This window comes from Pteropus alecto, unplaced genomic scaffold (assembly GCF_000325575.1).
Source record: "Pteropus alecto unplaced genomic scaffold, ASM32557v1 scaffold146, whole genome shotgun sequence".
Taxonomy (NCBI): domain Eukaryota; kingdom Metazoa; phylum Chordata; class Mammalia; order Chiroptera; family Pteropodidae; genus Pteropus; species Pteropus alecto.
In genome coordinates, this window is record NW_006442107.1 from 20,574,319 (window position 1) to 20,600,589 (window position 26,271).

General features: G+C 36.2%; 1 protein-coding gene across 1 annotated transcript in view; it reads left to right on the forward strand.

Annotated features, from left to right (window-relative positions):
- CHST9 (carbohydrate sulfotransferase 9) overlaps nucleotides 1–26,271 on the forward strand; it is a 192,342-nt gene that overhangs the window by 61,138 nt on the left and 104,933 nt on the right. Inside the window, 1 exon segment of the mRNA XM_006920011.1 lies at nucleotides 15,404–15,442. Coding sequence (XP_006920073.1) covers nucleotides 15,404–15,442 — 39 coding nt within the window.

Here is a 26,271-nt window from a genome sequence, read left to right on the forward strand (position 1 = left end):
GTCTCTTAGGTGTCCCTGAGAATATATGTAGGTTGTACACATGTGAGATTGACATCTCCTTCCAGACCTATCCCCAGGTAAGATGAAAAGAAATGTTATGAAGGTCTACAACCCTCCTGGCCTCCCCTCTACCACTCTAACCCAGATTTAACTAGAATTGGTTCACTTGGAGGACACAATTGAAATTTAAAAAATAAAACATAATATGCAAATCACCTCATAACTTTTTTTTTGATATGTAGCAAATAGTGCATTGAGGAATTTAAAATCAAAGTGACAGATTGGGGCTATGAAAGCAGCCAGTTCAGGTAATTTTATGGGGAAAAAAAACATATTTTGCACAACAAAGAAAAAAGAATAAAATTGACCCATTTTCAAAAGACTTCAGAGAACATTTTATACAAATGACAATGGATCATCTACATTCTATATCATGCGAGGAGGAAAAGCTAACCCTGTCTCACTTTATTTACTTTATACCAGTATAGTATTTATTAAAATTTTTTCAATTTTTTAATATATAAATAAATTTAGCAATGATTCATTTATAAAGAAATTCTATTGAATTTCATTTATTTGTATTTCACCCCTTAAAGTAAGCATTGCTAAGTATTTTTCAGATAGGAAATTGGAAACTGAACAAATAAAAAGGATAAATTAAATCACTCTCTGTGTCTATTTCATACAGAAATTAAGCAGATGTCACAGAAAATCTAAGGGAGCATATATGGTAAACAATGTGATCTTTGAAAGTCCTGGATTAAATTCAGGATCTAACACTTATACTGAGCTTCAGTGAGTTCACCTCTCTGAACTTACATTTTGTGTGGATAAAATACCTCCCCCTTCCTTTCTTTGGACTGTTGTGAGAATTCAGTGGGGCAATGTATGGGTGCCCATCCTTTCCTTGCTTTCTTACAGGAACTGCCCTTCGTGGTGTTTTCTTGGCAAATCTGCCCCTATAATTGCTGGACCTGGGGCAAGAGAACCAGTGTAAGTGCCCTTTTCTTTCTTTCTTCTTTACAACTCCTCTACCACAACCCCTCCAGCATTGTGAGGGGCCTCATGCACATGTACTGGGACCAGTCTGCATACACATCAAAGCCCAAAGCATCCTTTAAACACCCTGCAGTATTGCACCAATAGTGCACCAAGTGGAGATCTCCCCCAGAGATCTGATCTGAGAAGAAGGCCCATGCAGACCCAGCAAGGCCTCAGGGATGTTTGGCCAGAGAATTCCGGCCCCGCAAGTATGTGGTGCATGGTCTAGGTAAGGCAAACACCTTGATCCTCCTTACCCTATGTGGATGCAATGTTTCTGGAAGAGGACAAGAGTGCACTCTCCAAAGTGCATCCCCTGGCTGGGAAATAATCTCAGTCCCACAGTTCCTGGGACTATCTTAAAAGCAATACCTTTTTTTTCAGGTTTTATTTCTAGATTGTTTAGCATAAAATCTTTAGCTAAATAATTATATAGCATTATCAGGTTTGTTTTCTTGTTTTTATTTATCTTTATTTTTATTAGTTTTAAGTATACAGCACATTGGTTAAACATCTATATAGTTCATAAAACGATCTCCTCAATATTCCCTCTGTCCTCTGACCCTCCACCTAGCCAACATCTTAATGCTATGCCATGCTCCACATCCCCGTGACCATCCATCAGCTACTAATTTGTACTTCTTTAGTCCTTCACCCCATTCTCCCAGCCCCCCAAACCTCCCTCCCCTCTGTCCATCACCAAATTGTCCACTATATTTGTGAGTCTGTTTTTGATTAGTTTGGTTTTTTTATTCATTAGATTCTGCATATAAGTGAAATCAAATAGTGTTTATCTTTCTCTGTCTGACTTAAATACCTTCTAGGTTCATCAAAGCAATATATTTTTCCATCCCCTTCCTTTTAGTCTGTGTGTGTCTTTTAATCTGAAGTAAATCTCTTGTAGGCAGCATATGTAGGGTTCTTGTTTTCTTATCCATTCAGCTACTCTATCATTTGGTTGGAGCACTTAATTATTTTCCATTTGAGGTACTTATTGATGGGAATGTAGTTGTTACCATTCTTTATTCCTATTTTTACTACATGTTTTTTTCTTCTTAAAGAAGTCTCTCTAACATTTCCTGTAATACTGGCTTGGTGGTAATAAATTCCTTTAGCTTATTTTGTCTGGAAAGCTCTTTAGCTGTCCTTCAACTCGAAATGATAGCTTTGCAGGATAAAGTATTCTTGGTTGTAGATCCTGGGTCTTCGTCCTGTCAAATATTTTCTGCCAAACCCTTCTGTCCTGCATAGTTTCTTTTGAGAAATCAGCTGCCAGTCTTATGGGTATTCCCTTATAAGTAGCTATCATTTTTTCTCTTGATGCTTTTAATATTCTCTCTTTGTATTTAACCTTTGGCTTTTTAATTATGATGTGTCTTGGTGTGGGCCTCTTTGGATTCCTGATTTTTGGAATTCTCTGAGCTTTCTGGGGTATTATGTCCATTTCCTTCACAAGGTTAGGGAAGGTTTCCATCATTATTTCTTCAAACAGCTCTTCAACATTTTGTTTTTCTTCATTTACACCGATCAGACAGATATTTGGACCCTTAATAATGTCCCATATCTTCCTTAAATTATTTTTATATTCTTGGCATCTTTTTTCTTGCCATTCTGATTGAGTGTCCTTGGCATTCTCATCCTCTAGATAAGGCATTTGATCCCTTTTTTTATTCATTTTGTTTATTCCATTTAATATACTTCTCATCTCAGATAATGTGTTCTTCATTTCAGACTGGTTCCCTTTTGTAATTTCCATTTCCATTTTTATGTTTTTTATCTCTTTGTTGAAGTTCTCTACACTTCTCAAAAGATCATTGAGCATCTTTATAACCAGTGTTTTGAACTCTGCATCTATTAGATTACTTGGCTCTATTATATCTGGATCTCTGTTCTCTTCTCTCATATGGTTTCTGCTTCTTTGTCTTCCCATGTCAGCTGCATTTCTATGTCTGTTTCTATGTACTAAGCAAAGCTCCTAAGTCTCCCAGTCTTATTAGTGTGGATTTGTGAAGTAAGTGTCGAGTGGCACAGTCCTGAGAGAGGTTCAGCTGCAGGCCAAACTTAGCTCAAGCCTCTACCCCTCTGGGGCCACTTGTTAAGATTCAGCAAGCAATCTACAGATGCTGTGCTTATAGTTGCCTCAAAAGGCCACACCAGAAACCAAGGCCAGCTGCCTCCAGTGTGAGTCAAGGAACACTTCACTCACTGAGGATATACCTGGATATGGATTGAGTGGAGCCGCAAGTTGGGGGAAGTGGAATCTTCTGGGCAAAGCGACCTCTGTTATCCAGATTGATGACGTCATGGCCATGGTGATGCTGTGTCCGTGCACTGGGAGTGGGGAGGGCTCAACAGGGAACACTTCTGTATAGAGCAAGTCTCGCCTCAGCCCTCACTTCAACAATGTCTCCCTGTAAGTCCCTGGTGCCCCCTGCATGCAGCCAAATTGCCACTGGTGCTCAAAGCGAGCAGGTGTGTCACCATGAAAATCCACTCGCAGATGCAACCCCTTTAAGAGGCTTCTGTCACTGCCACTGCCGCAGCCTCTGTTTCATTCAGCAGCTCGAGACCAGGCAGCCCCGTGTCCTTGCCCCATCTTACCTTCTGCCTCTGCAGGGCTATTTCCTGGACTTCTCCCTAATTGTATGGCTTGTTCCTCTAGATCCCAGGTATTTTTCCTTGCTGCTGCTCCTTATTACCGTTGCAACTTTGATTTGGTCACCAAAGGAATGAACTGAGCCTCTATAATCTATGCCATGTTTTTGAGTCCACATAATCAGGTTTTTTTAAGATAGAGTAAATATTATTTGGTGGTTGGCCTATGTAGAATATACGATGCTTTAAGCTGCAAGTAACTAAAATCTCTCACTTCAACAACAGCAAAGAGGGTTAAATAACCCATACCAAGAAATTCTGAGGTGGGACGGTTCCATGGTACATTAGTTCAGAGCCTCAGTGACATCATCCTGGGGTGTGGTCCCTTCACAGTGTGTTGGTTTTGTCCCCTTTTCCAAGCATCGTACCCAGAAGTGACAACATCTACTGAAAGAAAAGGAGATGTTTTCTCCCGACTGTCTCTTTATATTGGCAAGAAAAACCTTTTAATGAAATTTTCAACAGAATTCATCTCACATGTCATTGGCCAGAAATGTCAACAACCACCTAAAGCAAGAAGAATGAGACCACGATGATCAGTTTATGTCAGTCATGTTTCGTCCATGTCATGTGAGAGGAAGGTTGGGTACCAGCATGGGACAAGAGGAGAAATGACTTCAGGGTAGGCACTCAGGGCAGCTATGTCTGCCATAGTCAGTAAAACTAGATAGCTACTTCCCTCCCCTGGGAATGCCAGATTCTTAGTCTTGTGCAAATCTAAGCTTCCAGTGGTAGAAGAAGTTTGGAAGACCTTCTCAATGTTCCACTCTTTTCCTGTGCTCACCTGTACCCATCCACTGCTTGTGCTCTACTTCCTGCCTTTCTGTGTGGGCTGAGTCAGAAAGAGCCACTGTCTGCACTGTATCAGCACCTGGCTTGCTTTTTCTGAAATCAGCATCTCAGGCTAAACACCAGTAAAAGATTTTGCCAGAAAAATAGCTTATTGCCTTAGGTGTTCAGATGACATTTATTTCCTTTCCCTCCTGGAGCGTCTCCCACTGCCTCTATTATTAGGTAGAGCACCTTTTCTAGTCCCTGCTGGAGGCCACATTCATTGAGCCAGTCTACAGACTCTTCTTTACAGCTCTTCCCTTGACTGTGAATTTCTTGTTTACTCTTTACAGTAGCTTTATAAAATGCCTAGCTGTCTGCCTGTCATGTAACAGGCACTCGAAATGTTTGCTCTCTTTTGCTTTCTCCTAAGTGTGCAAGTGTTGGTGAGCCGCTTCCCCTACACACAAAATGTACTAGATAATTAACAAGTTTTCTAATAAACTTAGGTAGCCAAACAAGTTTACAGAGGATAGTTTTATAAGATTACAAAGTACACTGCAACCCCTGAAAACAATAAATCAATATTCACTGATATAAGCACACTTTCTTTGTTTTGTTTTGTTTTTTTCCTTCGGCCTGTGGAATATGAGCTTCCCTGAATGTCTGAGGCCCAATCCTTTGATGCGGGTCAATGTGAAGGAAAAGATGAGTAGGATGAGGATTTTTTAAAGATAAAAAAGGAAAACTCGGGGCTAGCGTGAATGAAACTATGCTGACATCTCAAAGAATAAAATTAAGCTCACCTCTGGCCTCCACCAGCTTTCTCCATGAGCTAATGAGGTGATGATTAAGAGCATGGGAAAGGGAGCAATGAATTATGGTCCTTTTCTCCAGATGAAAAGCTGGGCAGGATCGTGTGTCTGTTAGCCAAATAAATTGCTGTTTAAAGTGAACAAGCTCTGACTTCACAAGCATAGATTCCGACAGGACTCATATCATTACCTTTCTTAATGAAATGTTGACTCTTCTTGCCTTCATACAGAAAATTAACCCTAAATAATGTTAAAGCTCTTAATTCAATATAGATTCTACTAATTCATCCTCTCAAAGCAAATCTACCAAGGGAAAATAAGATAATTTTAGATTATTTAGCAGAAATTGTGGTTGAATCCTTCCAGTGTTTCAGTTCAGAGGGTTTCTATATAATTCTAACCATAAACGATAAAAGTTTTTGAAGCCCGGGAGAATATTTAAATGTTGTTTCAAATGAGTGCTCATATGACGGTTTACAAATTCTAAATTGCTAGATAATCTGGCAAGTCTCCACTTTACTTTTGATTGATAATCTGGACATAGGGTAATATTGTAATACTTAGATAAAATCAAAATATTTATTAATCTACATAGATTGTACATAGACTAACCACACTCCTAGCAATAACAGATTTTATCCTTTTTCATGAAAATGAATAAGGTTAGATGCTAAAATGCTGAATAGTAAAATATATTTATAGGTATAGTTGAGCAAACCATCTTAGGGAAAAAGAATCTAGGTGAGCTGTGCGTTAAGGTGAAAATGTCAATATATATTGGTATATAACAATAGGCATATCAAGAAATATTCTCACTATGGAAAAAGAAAAAGAGTTGTTTTTACTGCATTGCTGTGTAACGAAATGCAACAAAATTTAATGATATAAAACATTTGTTTTGCTTGAGGTTTTGTGGGTTAGGAATTTGGAAAGAGTTCAACTGGGCAGTTTGTCTCTAATCAACGTGTTGTCCACTGAGGTTACTAGAGCTGGAGGATGCATTTCCAGGATAGTTTCTTCATTCACACATGTCTAGAACCTGGGTTGGGATGGTAGGAACAGCTAGTAGCTGGTCATATATGGTTCATGCAGTTCTCTTTCTATGTGGCCTCCATGGGTGGGTAGCTTGAGCTTCCCTCCTGCATGGTGGTCTCAGGGTAGTCTGACTTCTTAATAGTGGCTTGCTTCTCCCAGAGCAAGTCTTAAAAGATTCAAGAAGTAGAACTGCCTTATTTTCAAGGCCCAAGCCTGGAAACTGGCATATCTAGCATATTCTGAGTTAAGCAATTTACTACGACCTGGACAGTTTCAATGGAAGAGAATTCAATACCACTTCTTAACGTATGGTCATTTTTATTCTAGCACAGGAATGAATGAACATATTATGAAAAGATCATTTTACAAAATAATTTATTCCTGTTACTTTTATATAATGAACATACCAAAGATATTTACTATTTTATGTCATTTAAAAATAATTATTCGCACCTAACTTACTAGAAATATGTAATTGCACAAAAAAAGGTACAAATGCACACACCCCTCCTTCGGTCAGTAGCTGATGCGTATACCAATAAAACTAGCATTCTCACTTTGCAGAGATATTTAAGACCTGGCAATCACTGATTTTTGTTGTAGTTGTTGTTGTTTAGTTTTGCTGTTGTTTTTGCCAATCCGACTTCAACATCTAAAGGCCTTCCAAAGAACTTCTCTACCAACCAATGACTGCCTTAGAATGAGATTGAAGATCAAAAGGTTTACTCTAAGATTTAATTCACCCAGGCCAGTGTTGGAAATCTGAAAGGAATGATTACTTCTCACATGAATTATGAGCTTGTCAGGTGGGTCTAAGTGGGAAGAAATTCTGTATTTGAGAATTTCCAAGACAACAAAAAACTATTGTTTCTCATATTGACCTTACTACCTTTTTACAAAGGGGTCAGCCCAAGAAAAATCTTTGAGCATTCAGATCTTCTCAGGCTTTCTACACACTATGACAATGGCAGACCCCAGGGCTGGGGAGTACAGATGGAGTGTCAGCTCTGCCAAGGCAGATGGCCAACCTCAGAGGCTCAGAGCTACTACATCGATATGTTTCTGAAGGGCCGGTTTCTGCATTGCTCAGTACACACTGTCCGGTGCTCACAGCATGCAGTGTGCTCATAATGGCTCTCTTTGCCCAAACATCCTAGCAACCTATCAACAAACAGAAACTGACAGACAAGCAAGTGGAGTTTATCTAAACTCACAGGAAGGCAGTGAGAGGCCCATCATGCAGTGTCTGCTGAGGCCAGTGCCATGTCAACATTGGCGCAAATTCAGGCATAAATAATAAAATCAATTCTTCTGCCTTTTCATACTATTGACTAAATAGAAACTCTGCATTTTCTATAGTTTTATGTAGACCATTTTAGACTAGTTAGTCTTTAATTGGCCTAGTTAAGCTTCTCTGTTCCTGCCCTACAGTGCAGTAAAGTCCTCTCATATCCTTGTTATTGTACAGTTTTCTTTGGTATTATTAAAAGGTAGTTTTTACCTATCTAACTGAAGAAATTATTGGATCTTGGAAGTTATTTGTTCAAGGTGCTACTATTTATTGCAAGAAGTAACTTCTGGCAATGAAGTTTTCCGATTTTTAGAAAAACTCTCTCTTTTTTTTTCAGACAGCGTCAGACTATTCCAATAGCTGTTGCTCACTACAAAATATGTGTGGGGATTTGAACCACAAACTCTAGATTCTAAAATCGTGTCATCTTAGCTCATAATTGGGGAGAGTTTTGCAATGTCAATTTGTGTTTCATCAAACCAATTTGTATTTGAAAAGAGTTATGACGTGAAGAGGAGAGGAAAAGAATTCATTAAAATGGAACTCTAGTTCTTCCTTAGAAATTCTAAGGGAAGGCAAGAAAGAGGAGTCATGATAAAGATATCAAGAAATTCTCAAAGGCTAAACTTTATAATATTTGTGTAAATGAAGCTATTGACCTTGAGAATATTAATAATTATTCTGTGTTTAGGGACCACGTGACATGAAATGTTCATAAAGGGAAGCACCAAGCAATACACTACATTGCTGTGTCCCCGGACTGATGTGACAGCATTAAAAATGTGACTGGATCAGGCACTTGATCACTTAAGATTATTATTAAACATATCATTTTATTTAACCCTCGCAATGACCTATGAAGTAGGAACTAGTATTATCCCCCTTTCAGATAAATATGTGATTTAGAGAATTTAACTGATGTGCTCAATATCCCACACTGATAAATGGCAGAGCTGCAAACCAAACTCTTCAGCACTCTGCAGAGCTGCCTTAACCACTGTAACCAGTAAGCTCAGAAAAGATAAAACTCTCTGGGTACAGATTCCAATCCTCCCAATCACTAACTGGAACCTTGTGCCTATTAGGAAAAATTTCTGAGACTCTTTTCCACTAGAAAAATTGAAGTAATTATTAGCTACTCCATGGAGTTATTGTGAAGATTAAATTAAATAATATTTAAGTGTCATTAAAGTGCCTAATTTATAATAGGTACTAAATAAATAGTGAGCTATCAAAAAAATTCAAAGTCTACAGGTCTTTTTGTCATTCTACTCCTAAAACATTGTGTTAGGTATTTACATGTTAACTGAATAAGCAGTTAATTCATTCAAACAAATAATTTTATAAATAACAAATAATTGAAAAGGAAAAGTCTACTAAAATGTTTTTAACAGATTAATTTATTCAGGTAGCCCTCAAAATCTGGAGGCTGATGATTTGGCAATATTTTTAACTAATTTGTAGTTTGGTGATTTGGCAATATTTTTAACTAATTTGTATTAAGTTTTCTTACCTGAAAATGGGTATATTGTTTGTAAAGTCTCATAACACTGTGAGAATAAAATGAATTAATCCATATAATATCTGATAACAATGATGAGCACATAGACATTATTCAATAAACATTAGCTACTGTTATTAGCATGATTATAATAGCACATTGCTAACATCACTTAGAAACAAGAATTAAAGAAAAACTCAAATTTTTTTCAGTTGAAATATTAGATAGATAAACGGATATTTTGTGTATATATGTATTGTGTGTGTGCATGCACACACGCCTACAAACACGAGAGAGAGAAGAGTAGGAACAAAAAAGAACATCTAATAAAAAGATATTCTATGCTTTGTTCCCAGGGTAACGTAGCTCATAGGTACCTGCGGTTACGATGGGAAGTCAGTCCAGCTAATTCTAAAATCCATGTTCCTTTTACTAGATCATGCTGTTTCCTGTGGGAAGAGATTGGCTAAGACAACCTTGCATTTAGGTGGATTTTATATATTCACATTCTATCATTACAATTGATAAGCAGGAATCTTTTGTATCTTAATACCCAAAGCAACAATGATTTTTAAGATATGGGTAAAGACATATTGTCTCTTATTACCAAAATGTATATTCTGAAGACTACTTTTCTTATAAGTCTCACATTAAAACAGCTAAACATGGCAATAATGGTGCCTTTAGTTTTAGGCTGACCCTGCAAATCAGCTAGCACCGTAACCTGATTGCCCTATCTGTAACTGAGGCATTTGAAGGGAGTATATCTTAAAGACCCTTCCTCTCTAAATTTCTACTTCTTTCCACTTTTTCACGTTGACTCAGAAGTGTAGACATAATACAGATTCTCATTATCCAAAAGTATTGCCAGCGTTTTTCAATTCAAATCTAGTTGAAACAAAAAACGACATTAAAAAATTCATGGGAGTTAGCTTTATATTATCTGGCAGTTACGTTACTCTCCCCCATCCCGCCTATTTTTTTAAATAAGTACATTTGCACAGTAATTTTCTCTCTCATGATTCTTTGCCTTCTTTACAGTGTGTTTTGCCAAAGAAACGTCGGACATAAATGAACATTCTCAGGTATCCTAGCAACAGGATGTGATTAATAATACCTCTCAGAGCAGGGCAGATAAAATGCCTGTGAGTGAACGCAAACTCAGAATTGGCCACTGAAAAATTGGGAGTGCAGTGAGGGAAGCTTGATAAGATTCCATGACAGACTTTATTATACAAAAATGGAAGCAGGTAGAAGGAAGAGTATATTTTGGAGATTAGATTATATCCGAGTATAAAAATACAGTATATATACATATATCACACATACGTGTGTGTAGTGCAAGTATATGTATGTGTATACATGCATATACATACATATATACACAGATTTGTGCATATACACTTTAGATGTGTGTACATATACATATAAATTCATATATATGTACACACAAAATTTTCTTTTTATTAGAAGTGACATAAGATACCAGGTTGTGATACAAATGCCCCGCTCATTATTGGTGAGACATATTGGATTGCCATTTATGTGCCTGTGGTTTTAAAAGACCAGAAATAATCACTGTGATGAAGGGACTACTTTCTCACTGAAGTACTAAAATGTGCTATAAATTGATATATATTTAATGTTTCTCCATGGAACAATGTCAAGAACTCAAGTCTAAAGTAGCTTTTTAAAATATCAAGACTCAGTTTGTATAAATAAATAGTCATGCGATGTAGAATTTAATGTTCAATTAAAGACATTTTCTCAGAAGAAAAGTTTTACCCTGCAGATTCCATTTTTATGAGATCATGGTCCATTTTTTTTCCTCACAGGTTGAGTGTTGCATCCAGGTTTAAACAGAAGTAAACTGCACACTATTCTTTAATGTTTTGTGTTTAAACTACAATCTGTGCTAAAATAAAACACCACTAGGGCAAAATGTATGTTCATTATTCTGAAAGCCTCTCTGTTATTTTATTACCCACTTTTCTAATATAATAGCTTTCTAGATTGTCAGTTGTAATGTAAATACCTGGTGAAAGCTCTGTTCTTGATTGTACCTCCACTCAGTGGTAGCAGTACTAAAACTTACTTCATTTTCTCTAGCATTTTATGGAAGTTTGGGATATTACATAACTCTTCGTCCTCTCCATTCCAAGCACCTATGTTCAAGGCACCATGAGGCAGCAGGAGAGAGGGGAAAGGATATGCCCTTTGCCCTTGAGGAGACCACAGTCCAGTTAGGGAAACTAACCTGCATCTCATTATGAACCAAACACTGGAGTTAGTACCATGGCAAAGGTATAAATAAAAGGCTATAGAAGCACAGATTAATTCTGCAGGGAGTCAGGAGTTGGGGGAGGTGGCACAATGCAAAAGCTTCACAGAAGGACTGGCATCTGAGCTCAGCTCTGAAGGATGAGTAAGGTTTTCATGGGCAAGAACAACATGGCATGACATTCCAGGAAACAGAGACAGCATGAACAGGGAGGGAGGTCTAATTCCTGGCATAATTGGCAAGTGTTCTGTATGGTGCTTGAGGTATCAGAAGATAGGCAGGTTTTAGCCAAACTTCATATTAGGGAATGTGGATTTTAAGCTTTAGTAGAGATCAGACTTTAAGGATAGAAAAACCATCCATAAAACCAATGAAATCAGTTAGGAGCCTATAGAAAATAACCCCAGGAAGAAATATCAAATTCATGACCTAGGGCAATGGCAGTGAGAGAGAAGAAGATAGCTCTGAAAGTTCCTGTAGAGAGAGAATGTAATGGTCTGAGGATCAGAGTAGATGTGGAGTTTGAGTGAAAGGGAAGGAACTGATGATTCTTAGGTTTCATGTTTGGGTACCTGAGCAGCTAGGAAGACAAACAGTTTTATAGGAGAATATAATGATTTAATTTAAGGACATGTGTTGTAGTACAGAAGAAAATACAGACAGAGATTTCCAGTGGACCTGAAACCTAAATAGATTTTAGAGCTAGGGACAGAAGTATCTTAATTGTCTCTTTCCATGAAGGTGAACACCGAGAGAATGAGAGAGGAGATCACACATAGGGAGCAAGATAAAGAGACTAAAAAAAGAAACCTAGAGCTGTCATCTCCAGTTAAACAGTGCAATCTCTGTGTCCTTCAACCATTTTAATATTTTCTTATTTAACTAGTTTTTATTTTCCTGATTTGAAATTTAGTGTATATGTAGCTAAGTATAGAAATTGAAATGAATTCCTACAACAGAACTAATAGCATAATAAAACTAATAAATAACATTTATTTAACTCTCTACAGTTTACAGAGCCCTTTTATATACCACAGGGGCAAAGAACTGTTCAAGGTCTCGGTGAAAAAAAATATTATCAGCAATTCCTTCCAGCCTCCCTTCTGAAATATCAAACACCAATATTTTGTGTGACTTTCCTCCATTTCTTGCTGGCTTTTGGAATTATTTATGGAATTATTTTTATATGGAATTATTTAATCCTCATAGTATTGCAAATAAGCATATCTGATCCCACTTTACAGGTGAGAAAGTCAAGGAAACCAATTAATTTGATGCAATTAGCATCACTAGTTGTATTATATTAAGTGATAAATTAACTCAAGCCTTCATAAAAAAAATTATCTAATAAGTATTGATTATCTATTACTGTATAACAATTTACCCAAAACTTCACTGCTGAAAACAACAATGAACATTTGTCATCTCACAGTTTCTGTGGGAAGCTTTGGAGTGACTAACTGAATGGTTCCAGTTCAGGATCTCCCATGCAATTGCAGTCAAGGTGTCAGCCAGAGCTATAGCCATCTGAAGGTCTGACTGAGGCTGGAGGATGGGCTGCACAGAAGCCTGGCAAGTTGATGCCTATTAGTAGGAGGTCTTAGTTCCTTATCGGCTATTGACAGAAGGCCTCAGTTCTTTGCTACTCAGGCCTCTCCATCAGGTTGCTTAAGTGTCCTCACAACATGTAATCTGGACTCCCTCAGAGGGAGTGATCCATGAGAGCAAGGTGGAAGCCACAGAGTTTTTTAAGGCCCAATCTCGGAAATCACACGTCATCATTTCTGCAAAATCCTATTGGTTACACGAGTCAGTCTAATTCAGTGCAGGTGGGGACAAGAATACCAGAAGGAAGAAAAGGAAGGTCACTAGAGTCACCTTGAAGACTGACTATCACACCATATTATTTATCTCCAAAACATTCATTGTCTACCTGACTCATTCCTATGCAAGTTAAAGACTCTCCAAATAGATGTTTTTATTTAAACATTTTATAATTCAGGACTTGAATAATATTTTTTAAAATCCATGAAAATGTTTGAGGCTTCTTGTATATAAAAATGTACAATAGTAAACAATGGTTTCCCAATTCAAAAAACTCAAAAGAGGAGGTGCCCCATCACACTTGGTAATGAATGAAGCCTTTAAATGGACTATTCATGCTATTTATCTTTTTGAATAGTTGAAATAAATTGCATCCAACAAGTCCTCTGGAAATCACCCAAATAAATAGAGTGTGCCATTAATCAAGATGCCAGTTAAATGAATTCTACACTTTTGGCAGCTGCACAAGGGAAAGATTGTGTATTTTCCACTTTATATTTTAGGATTTTTAAAGACATGAAGAGCTAGTAAAAAAACTTAAAGTTTATATACAGCTTCCATGTATTGCATAAACTCTCAGTAATGAGTTCTGTCTGTGAAATGATAGCCAACAGGACAGTGATGACTGGAAGGGTGGCCCTCACTTACCCATCACAAAATGAAGGCTGTCACTTCATCACTGGTGTTTACACACACCATTGCCTTGGTGCAAAGCTACTTATCTAAGCCTATAAACATACTGGAGTGTCCCATAGGCTAGCAGAAACCTTGATTTTTGCTCCTATTCAAGCTATTGTCCCATCTCACACTTTTGCATGCTGTCAGATTTCATGAGCAAGAAGCCGTTCATCAGCCTCATGTTCCTCATTGCTCACTGATCTTCAGGCCTAACTGCCTCTTTTGAGTTTTCCGCCCGCTCTCTGCTAAAACTGCGCTCTCACAATCTAGCAACAATCGAGTGAATTTGGCAGCATTGGATGCTGTTGGTACCCCCCCATACTTCCAAAAATTTTATTTGTAGTACATGACTTTGTACTCCATGAATCTCTGCTGTTTCATCTGACTTCTCATGGTCCTATATCACAAACAAAAGTAGCATTTTTGTTTTCTTGGACAATATTCTCAGCCCAACCCTGTGTGTTGTCTGCCTTTACATTCCCATTCCCTGCCCCGCTCAGCTCCACCTGTCTTCTCAAGATGGGCATTTTCTGCACCTGTAATTTCAGTTCTAACCTCTCACCCAAATTCTATATCCCTGTAGCACTTCAGACACAGTAAGTCCAGAACCGAACTTGTCATTCCCATGCTCCATCACATTTTACTGTTCCCCTATATTGCATTACCACACCAAAGACACCTAGATAACCATTCATCTTGACTTTTCCTGCTCCCTTGCACTTCACATTTGGTACATCCCTGGACCCTATAAGTTCTGCCTTCTCACTCTCTCTTGCATTCATCACTTCACCCCTTTCCACTCTCACTGCCATACTTAGTCTACACCTCTTGGTCAACCTCTAGGAGAGCCCTCTTCCTATGCAAAGCTACTAGTGTTCATTCGGGTTCCTAAATCAAGCTCTAAACATGATTTGTTTTGCTCAAATAGCCTTGTTATACAAAGCTCATACTATTTCCTTTGCCAAGAATCATTCCTTTCTCTATTTCAAATTCGCAAATTCACATGTATCTCTTCAGGTTCAAATTAAATACCACTTTCTCCATAATTTTGTGGGCACCACTTCATTTCTTAAAATAATTTCTTCATCCTCTCATCATTAGGCATTCTGTACCTTTTGGGGGCACAACTCATTTCATGTTGTATTGTCTGTCCTTTATCTTCTCAAGTAGGTTGTAAGAGGCCACTATCTTATTCAGGTGCTTCTCCCAAAGTTTGTCTTATGGGGATTTGCACCTTGTAGGTTTATTTTTGAATAAGTGACTCTTATTAACAAGATTTTTTAAAACCCTAACAGCATGTTGAATCTCTAGTCACTTATTTTTGACTTCCATAAATTGATTTGGGAGCATTTTCCATCCCTTTCAACTGTGCCCAATCATATCTAGAAGCATGCTGGATGTGGCTGAAGTAGTGATTATGTTTAGAAATTGCCATAATCTGGGCTTTCATCTTGGTTTCATTATATTCCCATGGTCCCACACTGCAACTGATCTGCCACTTCTCATTTCAGGGAGAGTGGAGAAGAAAAGAGAACAAAAAGCAACTTCAGGTAAGAAATTTTGACTACTGGCTTCACCTTTATTTCTTGTTTTTATTTCCACTTTTAAGAAAATCTATTTGCAGTAATACTTTATGGTCGTTGAATTGATTGATATTAAATGAATTAAAATAAATTAATACGTTTAGCTTTTTCACTTTCATTTCAATCATTTCCTTTTCATTATCATTCTATGCAAGAGGAAATTAGATAGAATATTATTTAATTTTTTCATGATTATCTATTATAAGGTAAGTCTTGCAACCACAAAATTTTAAAGTATGGAGGTTGTAATAGCTGATGACTTTATTTTCTCAAGTAGTTATGAATTTTAGTTATTATTCTTAAAACCATGTATGTAGTTGATGTTTCTCAGGACATTGTTGACTACTTAACTAAGAAGAATCTTTCCATTATGGAGGAATTTAAAGAATTTTTCCATTTCCAAATTCTAATATGTATCCATTCATGAATGATGTTTTAGCACAATGCCATCGTACATAGTAAGGGTCAATATTTGCTAACTCATAAAAAAATAAGTTTTTACATATTTTCATTACTTGGCTTTTGGCTTAAAGTTGTGAGATAAGATAGGTTTTTATTTATCAAGCAAATGTTTATATAAGAGCAGTCTTCCAGCTCCCAATGCCCAAGAATTGCCAATAATCAAAAAAAGTTCTACTTTGACATATATATATGTATGCCCAACACCTTCCCACGTCTCTACAAACCCATTGTTCTATGATATATGATTGTTGCCAACATAAAGACACATGGCTCCCAGTCACTATCTTCTTTCAACTTCATTTTTTGTCTGGTAACAATGTATTATGTGAGTTTCCCGACAATTAGTATAGTTAATAGAAAACAAAAATCTATATTAATCTAAAGGTATGTATAAACAGCTTAAGCTCCTGTCTCTTCTCCTTTCCAACGTTAATATTCATCTCAGACAGCTGGGCAACTTACTACCTGAACAACTTCCCACTTAAATGTTGTTGTTTGTATTCTCTTTTTATATCTTTTAAAGCCTAATGATGAATACCAAAAAAAAGAAAAAGAAAAAAAAAAGTGGATGCAAGAAAGTGTCTGGTCTCCTTGCAGATGTCATTACCTCCATTATTGCTTCTTGGGGGAAAATTTATACTGTTTCTTAAATGCTATTGCTATGATCCTGCAGATACTGGCTTCTTAAATTAAAGACGCTTTATAGCTAAGGAAAAAAAAAAACTAAATTGGCTTGTGTTAAACCAAGTACCTCTTTAGTTTCCTGTATAGCATGGATTCTATGTGACCAAAGAGTTAAAGACAGAGGCAGGACAAGAACTCAGGTTTCTTCATGGGTTCTTTCCAGTCTCCCATCATCCTAACCATTCTTTCAAATCGAAGTGCTAGTCACTTTGGTACTGTGTTCAGTTTCTTGCTTAATAAAATATTTTTCAACAATTGAAAAAAATTTTAAGGCAATGACATCTTTGGCAGGAAACACTAGTAATCAGGGTTATAAGAAAACTTCCTTTATTAGTGGAGTTAATTTGCCCCAACTGATTCACAGCTTGTTAATGTGTCTGATAGCTATGAGAAAGTAGAAAAATATTTTCTATGAGAAAGTGAAGTCAAGGATAATTAATAGACAGAACTCAAAGTATTGGGGAAAATTTTTAGGCTCCTCATCATTTCAAAGAACACAAATCCTACCCTAAGGAAATCTATATTTGAAAAAGTAGTGCCTTTTCAAAATTGGGATATAACCTTTGCCAACATAGTCATAAATATCACCACATTCACGGTCCAATGCTAGTCTAAGTAAATGCATCATTAGATAAAACATATGCTTAAGACACCAAGAAAATCATGGAAATCCTAGCTCTGACTTCTTGGTATAATTCGTTCATTCTGCTCAGATTCTATGTCCTGCCTGCTGGATTAGACAATACATCCCACACTTTCTTGTTTATGGTGTATCTCTCAACTATGGGAGATTGGTATTAGGTCCTTGATCCTTTCAATCTACCTCCATCTTATTTTACTAATCATGATTGGATCCAAAGTATTTAGAAAAAAAATATTGTAGACAAAAATATTTCTCATTAAAACAAGGACTTTCAGGATCCTGATGTTTTGGTTGGGCAAAGTTGATTAAAGAATGTTGCACTAAGATGAATGTTACAGAGGTAAGTTTTTGCTCAGGATAAGAGATAAATTTCTAACAAGGAAACCTCTCCAGGACTGGAAAGAATGAGATTATGTTAGTAAAATTGTACAGTAGTTGAGCTATCACCTGTACAGGATGTTGGTAAGAGATTCATGAAGAGTTTGGGTGGATCATTCCTAAGGTTCTTTCTAATTTTGTGTCTATGATTCTACTTGCCATTATTGCTTTATTGAAATGGCTCTACTATGTATTTGTGGATCAACACACACACACACACACACACACACACCTTACATGACTCACATTTCATTATATAACTGAATGAATGTTCTAACGCTTAATCTAAGTTAGTTTGGACTGAGTTACTCAATAGAACACACAGCTAATAGGGCCAAGATTGTGGAATAAAATTGTCCTATAGTCTATTTAGCTTCTTTTGAGGAGAAAATTATTTGCATCATGACTGCACCCTGGTGGTAACTTCAAATATGATGCTGTTTTAATAAGTCAGTAATAAGTTACGAGAATGGGTATCACCTGATATCATTTTTTTGAAAAATTATGGTAAGCATAGCCATTTTAGAAAAATAATGCAAAGCATATGCCTGTTAACACAACTTAGAAACCACGTCAAATTCATACAATGTGGCCGGCAAAATCGAAACTAAATTTGGCTATTTGAGTTGATAAAAAATAATGAAAATATGTGATAGTATAATGATAAATAGACAAAATATTAGGAGGCAGCTTCCTGATATCATCAATTATCTATTTGTCCTTGATTCTTTAAATGACCCAATTTCTAGAAAAATAGAAAAAAATGACCAGCTATATTTCATAGATTTTACACAAAAACTCCATGGAGTTTGAAGTAAATTTATCTTATCAGAAGAAAGACCCCTTTTGGAGTTAAGGAATTCTTGATATTAAAAAGCAACACAGCATCAAACACAGAGAAGAACTCTCAAAGAGGAAGGTACTTCATAAATCGTTTAGATAAAGATATATTAGAAGGCTTTCTAAGGAAGACTATATAGACACCATCTGTTAAATAGATATTGTTCGAGTTTTCCAAGAAGGAGAACACACTTCCAAATCTACTTCAGTATTAAGTAAAGAATAGTCCCAGTGGACCAGAAAATGGAGTTATCAGTAGAGATGACAATGAGTATTTTAAAATAAAGTTGCATACTTTTCATTTCTGACATTTGGGCATCCCCAAAGTTAGAGATGTTTTATTCATTTGCTCAATTTGCAAAAAGTTACCGGTAAAGAACAATGTTATTTTTTTCTCAACTTAAAAGGTGATATTTATTATTGGAAATTCAGCAAATGGTAAAACATCTGCTTTGCAAGCTCAGTCCCTTGCTGCTTACTTTTTGACTGGGCTTTTCGCTTCTTTGAATCGTTCTAAAACAACAATAGTACCTCCATTTCTAAACATTTAACACAAATTGAATGTGCAGTCATTCAGGTTAAAAAAAATTAAATAGACACTAAATAAATTCTTCCATCTATACAGGAATAGCATGTTTACTTTCTTATATGTTACTCGTTTACTGAATGCTAATTTTTAAGTAGGTGCATATTTAGCATGATTTGTCTCTATGCTGTTACTATTTTTGTAGTGCTTTTTGCCATGGTTCCTATAGTCTATCAAAAACCCTCAAAAACAAATGTGAGAAGACCTCATTTCTCATTGGTTTAATTATTGATGATCAACATATGAAATTAGGCAGATTACATTGCAACAAATACAATTAAATAAACTATCAGTCTTGAAAAGCCCATCATTTTTTAGACACTAATATTTTGTAATATTTTACGTGTTTTCTTCTCACTTTGAGAATCATGATTCCGGTTAGAAGCAAGTTTGAAAATGCATATCATCCTAACTCATTCATAGTGTACGAAAGCTCTTGTCCGTTAATAATACTGTATTGCATATTTGAAAATTGCTAACAGAGTAGATCTTAAAAGTTCTCATCATAAGAAAAGAACTAACCATGAGGAGATGGATGTTTACTAGACTTATTGTGATGACCATTTTGCAATACATACAAATATTGAATCATTATATTTTACACATGAAACTAATAAAATGTTTTATGTTAATTATCTCTCAATTTAAAAAAAGCTCTTGTCTTGACCACATCTCTTTGGCGCCATGAAGAGGGCACAGAAGGAATCTGAGGAGGCAATTATAAGTTGTTCCTTCTGAGGAGGCATTTATAAGTTGATACATTCAGTTGCTAAACATTTTCATGATTCAGGTTTTATGCTTGACATTGAAGATGCATTGGTGAATAAGAGATGGCTGGCATTAATGTCCTCAATTCATTCACTTTCATCTGGGGGAGAAAAGAAGTATAGATGGTTATAATACAGTGTGAAGAGTGGCTTTTAGAGAATTATGCACAAGGAGTCATGAGGATTTCAGGGAAGGCTTCATGGAAGAGGGAAACTTGAGTGGATCCTTAAAGAAAGAAAAGGAGAAAGGGCTAGCTGTCTAGAGAAGGGAGGAAAAAAACAAAAAACAAACAAACAAAAACAAAACAAACAAAAAAAAAAAACAAGAAAAATCATGGCCTATTAGGGAAAAGGTTAGTAGTTTAACAAGATTGGAGCACAGTCATAATTAGACAAGAGGTAGGAGATGTAGCCAGAAAAATAGACTTGAGCCGAAACCAACAGGGGTCATTATACCCTTCCATGGAGTTTGGACTTTATGCAATAGGTTTTGGAAGCTAATGAAGCAAAGAATGACATAATCTATTTGCATTTTATAAAAATTTTTCTAGAGGAAGTATGGATTGAAAGGGGAATTGACTGGAGACAGGGAAATCAAGTGGTATATCATTTTAATTATCTAAGAATGAAAGGATGATGGTCTGAGGGATCTTTACTAAGACAGTGGCATTAGAGAGAAAGCTAAGGGAGTAGAATGCAGATATTGACAAGATAGAATCAGCCTGTTTGACTGGATAGCAGAGGTAAAGGAGGATGACTCACAGGCTTCCGGTCTAAGAAATGTGATGAATAGTGCATCCTGTGTAGGGGACATTGGAGGAGGGACAGGTCTAGTGGTCATATCAATGTTGACTATAATGTGGCCGATGGGATATGGAGGCAGCAATGTCGAGAATGTCAAATAAGCAGTAGTCATTATAAGCTTAGGACTCCAGAGAGGTCTGAGACACAGGCTTGCCTTTTACATCAATGCCTGGATAAGAGTTGAAGCCCTGGTTATGAGTGAGCTTGCCCCATGGAAATTGGAGGTGTGAGAAGAGAAAAGGCAAGGATGAGTTCTTGGAAAATTCCTAACATTAACAAAAACAATACAAGAAAATGGAGATTGAGAGCCTAGGAAAGATCATTCGAAGTTGTCCTGTGAGAATCTGCAGCATTCTATCTCTGAATCCAAGAGAAGAGGAAGGTCAGAGGAAGGAGGGCCTGGTAAAGCATGTTAAATGCCACAGAACAATGAAATAAAATAAGCACTGAAAAAGTCCATTGGAGTTGGGGGATAAAAATCTGCTGGCCATCACAGAGAAATTATTTTTTAGTAGTTCTGAAAGTAAAAACCAGATAGTGGTGGGTTGAGTGAGGGAGAACAGAACAAGTGCAGATTCATTCTTCAAAGAGTTTGTAAATGGGAGAGGAGACAGACAGATAGACAGACAGATATAATCATTAATTCATTAAGTTAGACTCGATGTTTATTGAAGACCTACTATTTCAGGCTGTGTGCTCAGTTCCTTCTACTTTACCCTCAAAGCAACCTTATAAGGTTTGTTTTTGGATTTTGTTTATATTTTTTGTTTTTGTTTTTTTTTTCAGAACAGGATAGAAATTTATTTCTCCCTCACACGTAAAAGTCCAAGTAGCTGGCCCATGGTCACTGTAGCACTCTATACTATGAGGACCGAAGTTCTTTCTATCTTGTTTCTCAGCTGTGTGTGACTCATGGTTTAAGATGGTTCCAGGCAATAACATGGAGGGAGGGATGAAGAAGGACATGCACCTTTTTTTACCCCAGAGAATCTAGAGGGCTGCTAAAAAACAACTGTACTTACATTTTATTGACCGGAATATAGTCACTGGAATATAGTCACATAACTATACATAAATGCAAGGGAGTTTGGTAAACATATTCTTTACACTTTGTGTCTTTTTTCCCCAGCTAAGTTCTTTACTACTATGGAATAAATGGTGAAAGACTCTAAAATAAAAGCATGCTAACAGGACTTGGAGCAAATTTCTTCAAATTAACCAAATAAAGTCTAGGGAATAAAAGAATATAAAGTAATCTAAGAACACCAGAAGAAAGGCAGAAACAGGTAAAGAAATCCATAGAATAACGATTCAATATCATACAAAATGCAATGAAGTAACAATAGATTTTGAGCAGAGGAGAGATATGGTTTGAGGTTGGATATAACTTTAAATTTTTGAAGAAAATAATACAGATCAGCTTCTCGAAATGTTAAAGTCATCTTTTTCTGCTAAAGTAGTGATAGGTCACTACTTTAACTGTAAGGTTTGTTTATAGTCAACATTTTAAAAATTAGAAAATGGAGATGCAGAGAAGTTAAATAACTCACCTTGTGCCCCATATACTAAATGGTAGAGCCAGAAATGGGATCTAGCAGTGGCTTGCTGGAGCCAGTTGGTAGTGCCTGGGGAGATTATCTGAAGAGAACTGTTTGTGCACATCTCTTCCCAACTCTGCATTCAATGAAGTCATGTACGTAGCTTAAAATTGGCCATGGTAGAGTATTTACACCATGGAAATTAACAAACAGTAAAAACCAAGGTTGATTGGTTGGTTAGTTTGTCCCCAGGGAGCCAATTGTTAAATATTGACAAATGCACCACTGGGTCTAGGTCTGTGTGCTAGCAAAGCTGAAGCATTTCTCACTGCCCTGCATATGTGAGTTGGCCAAGGTTACTTGGTTAGCTAACAACAGAGTTGAGACTTGAACCCAGACCTGTGATCTACATTCAGCCCATATAGCCCCCAGAGCTTTGATGAAAAAATAAGTAATACATTCTTTTCTCACATTCTATGCCCAAATGGCCCATGTTAGTATAAAAGAATTGTCATATTTATCCATTGTCTAGTTCTAAGCTACCAATTTTCTGCTTTGTCCTTCCACGCAATACATCTCTGGTGTGTTTGCTTTTTTAAAACAGCTTTCCTGAAGACCTGGCTCTCTGAACTATGTTAATGAATTTTATTTTAAAAAAAAATTTTTTCTTTGAGTTTATGGTTTCAGAACAGTATTTATTATTGAGTGAAATAAAGTACCTTAGATACATTTTTCTATCCATAAAATGGAAGACTTACACACAGGCTGTTTATTAAAAGAAATCCTGAAGAGTTCATTTTAAACAAACTTTATTTTCTAGCCAGTCAAATTTGTGCACTTAAAACAGTGTGCTTATGCAAGCTAAACAAATCTGTAATAATAAGTAACTAATATAGGAGAAATTGCTATGTCACACCATACAGTTAAGGTGAAGATATGAAATGTCTCCCTGAAATTCCCTCCAACATGTTTAATTTGGAGAATTTGTTTCTATACAGTTGAGACTTGAAACATGGTGTCTGTAGGTGGCATGGGAGAAATATTATCTTTAGCTGCATCACAGCAGATTTCACCTTAAAGCAGTGTACCTCGTTGTGTAACTGAAAAAGAGAAGCTTTTATCTGGGCTGATTCTTACACACATAAATGTGTTTCTTTCACCCAAGAGATAAAATGAGGAGTTTCATAATTTTGTTAGCCAAAAATTACTTCAGGCTTTCATATTAAATTAAATATTCTGTTAAAAAAAAATCACAAGAAATTCCCAATTAAAAGGGAAAGTAACTCAAATAAAAATGTACTTTCAGGAACTATATGATAGATCTTTATTAAGGCAGCTCAGGCCATAGCAGTTCTTAATAAGATTAAGCTCATGCTAGTTGTGGAACTTGCATCAAAAGGCTTTCTATGCGTATATCAGTCAATATAATAGTCACTACTTTTATCTGACATAACTTGGAAATGGAGCATTCTTAATAAGCACATATTTTGATTAAGTAAAAATGGCACTTATACTAACAAAGGATTAAAAATGTCCACAGAAATAAAATATAGGTGATTCTCAGGCTTTCTTGTGAAAGAAGTCTTAAGTCGTACCTGATTTTCCCACAGAGAAAACAATGAACTTATATTTCTAACCAAGAAACAGATGCCCAACGTTTTTGGGGTTTTTTTCATAGAAATAACCACAAACATTTTAATCAACCGTAAGTGATATATTTGTGTACTGCGTAACTAAAAACCTTCTAAAGTAAATATAGGTCATTTGAGCTGAGCAATACAGTAATCAATCATATAAATTTTCCTATTATTTCACTGACAATTCCCAGATAAGAGGATTTGCAGGATGGGAGAGAAGCCATGAGACTATAAGGAAACAAGAAACACCTGAAGACTGCTCACCCCAGAAGTGAGGTTATGACTTGATTGGCAGCTGCAGGAACTCTGAAAGGAGTGGAACCTTAGTTGGAGAAGTAAAGAGAGCTGGGAGGAGAGGCGAGGTACACAGTGTGGGGAACACCAGAACTAGGAGATTTTTTCAGAAGCAGTTAGTATCTGATCAACTAATTCATATTAAAGAGCTAATGAATGGTCATGAATTACTATATTATTCATTCCAGAGAGCATATTTGAATTTTGTTCAACATGATCATCAGTGTCTTGGCTTCCAGTTGAACCACTTATAGGAGAAGATGATCCTAATCATGGTCCATGCCTTTGAACACCTTTGCCTTGTTTTAGTCCAGGATATCTCTTGAATCTTGTCTATCCCTGCAGACCTGCATTTGCTTTTAAGTCTTCACTGTGCCCTGGTTATTAGCATGACTGTAAATCGCTAATGCATTTCTCACTGCACAGAAACAATCTGTATTTCTCAATCAAATGTGGTCCTTTCCTCTTCGAAAATATCCCTGAAATGCAATTCTACCTAAGTTTTCCCTGAAAACACAGCTATCTATTTCATTGATGTCTAAAGAGACAAACAAAACACCACATTCAAATCTAATTTTATTTAATGCATCTTTGGTCATTGTTCCATTAAGTCTGTCGACATGCATTGCTTTTTTTAAAATTCCATCTCATGACATAAAGATAAGCAACTCAACTACATTAAATTTAATATTTTTAATTGACCCTCATCATACCTAGAAATGCATTATATCTTACTAGAGACATATAGTTATTTCCCCATAAGACTTTGTTTAATTTTTAGGGTTTTTTTGCACAAACAACATAAATTTTATCATCTTAACCCTTTGTAAGTGTACAGTTCAGTGGCATTGAGTACATTCACATTGTCGTACTACCATCGCCACCATCGATCCACAGAACTCTTTTCATCTTGCAAAACTAAACTCGTATCCATTAAACCACAACTCCCATTTCCCTTACCCCCCAACCTTTGGCAACTACCATTCTACTTTCTGTTTCTATGAAGTTTGACTACTTTAGGTACCTCATATAAGTAGAATCATACAATATTATCTTTTTGTGACTGGCTTATTTCACTCAGCATAATGTCCTCAAGGTCCATCTGTGTTGTGGCATGTGTCAAACTTTTCTTCTTTTTTTTTAATTTTTATTTTTTTATTTTTCCCCCTCTCCTCCCCGCTCTAGTAACCATTAGTCTATTGTCCATGTCCATGATTCTCTCTTTGTCCTGTTCATTTGTCTCTTTTAGGTTTATATCCCACATATAAGTGATATCATGTGATTTTCAACCTTTTCTGTCTGGATTTTCTTCCTTTTTAAGGCTAAATAATATTTAACTGTATGTGTACACCACTTTTTGTTTTTCCATTCATCCATCAATGGGCACTTAGGTTGCTTCTGTCTTTTGGCGATTATAAATAATGCTGCTATGAACAAGGGTGTACAAATATTCCCTTAAGACTCTACTTTCAATTCCTTTGAGTATATACCCAGCAGTGAAATTGCTAGATCATATGCTATCTTACAAGGTTTTAAGTTAGACAGAAAGAATGATTAAATTTGTAAGATCTCCAGATTTCATAATTATTTATTTTTTTTGCTATTTTTTCTTCTCTCGTGCTTTCTTCTAGATCAGCAACATCCAATAGAAATATAATGCAAGCCATACATGTAAATTTAAATTTTTGAGTAGTCACATTTTAAAAAGTATAAAGAAATAGACGAGATTAATTTAATAATGTTATTTAACTCAGTTTATTAAAAATATTATCATTTCAACAAGTAATCAATATAAAAAATTATAAATGAAATGCTAAAAATGATGCATATACCAGGCATGTATATTACAATAAAGATTAACAGAGAACATGATACAACAGTTAAAGAAAAATGTAGTTCTACCAAGACAATAAAGTTATGTTTAATGAAGAATTATTTTACACTACTTTAGTTTTTAAATTAAACTTTAAATTAATTAAAATTAAAAATTGAATTTCTAAGTTGTACTAGCCACATGCTAAGTGCTCAATAGCCGTGTGCAGCCAGAGGATACCTTAGTAGACAGTGCAGAGATGAACATTTCTGTCATCACCAGACATTCCATTGGACAGTGCTGCTCTAGGCCGTGATCTCTCTGAGGGCAGAGAACTTGGATCACTTGTT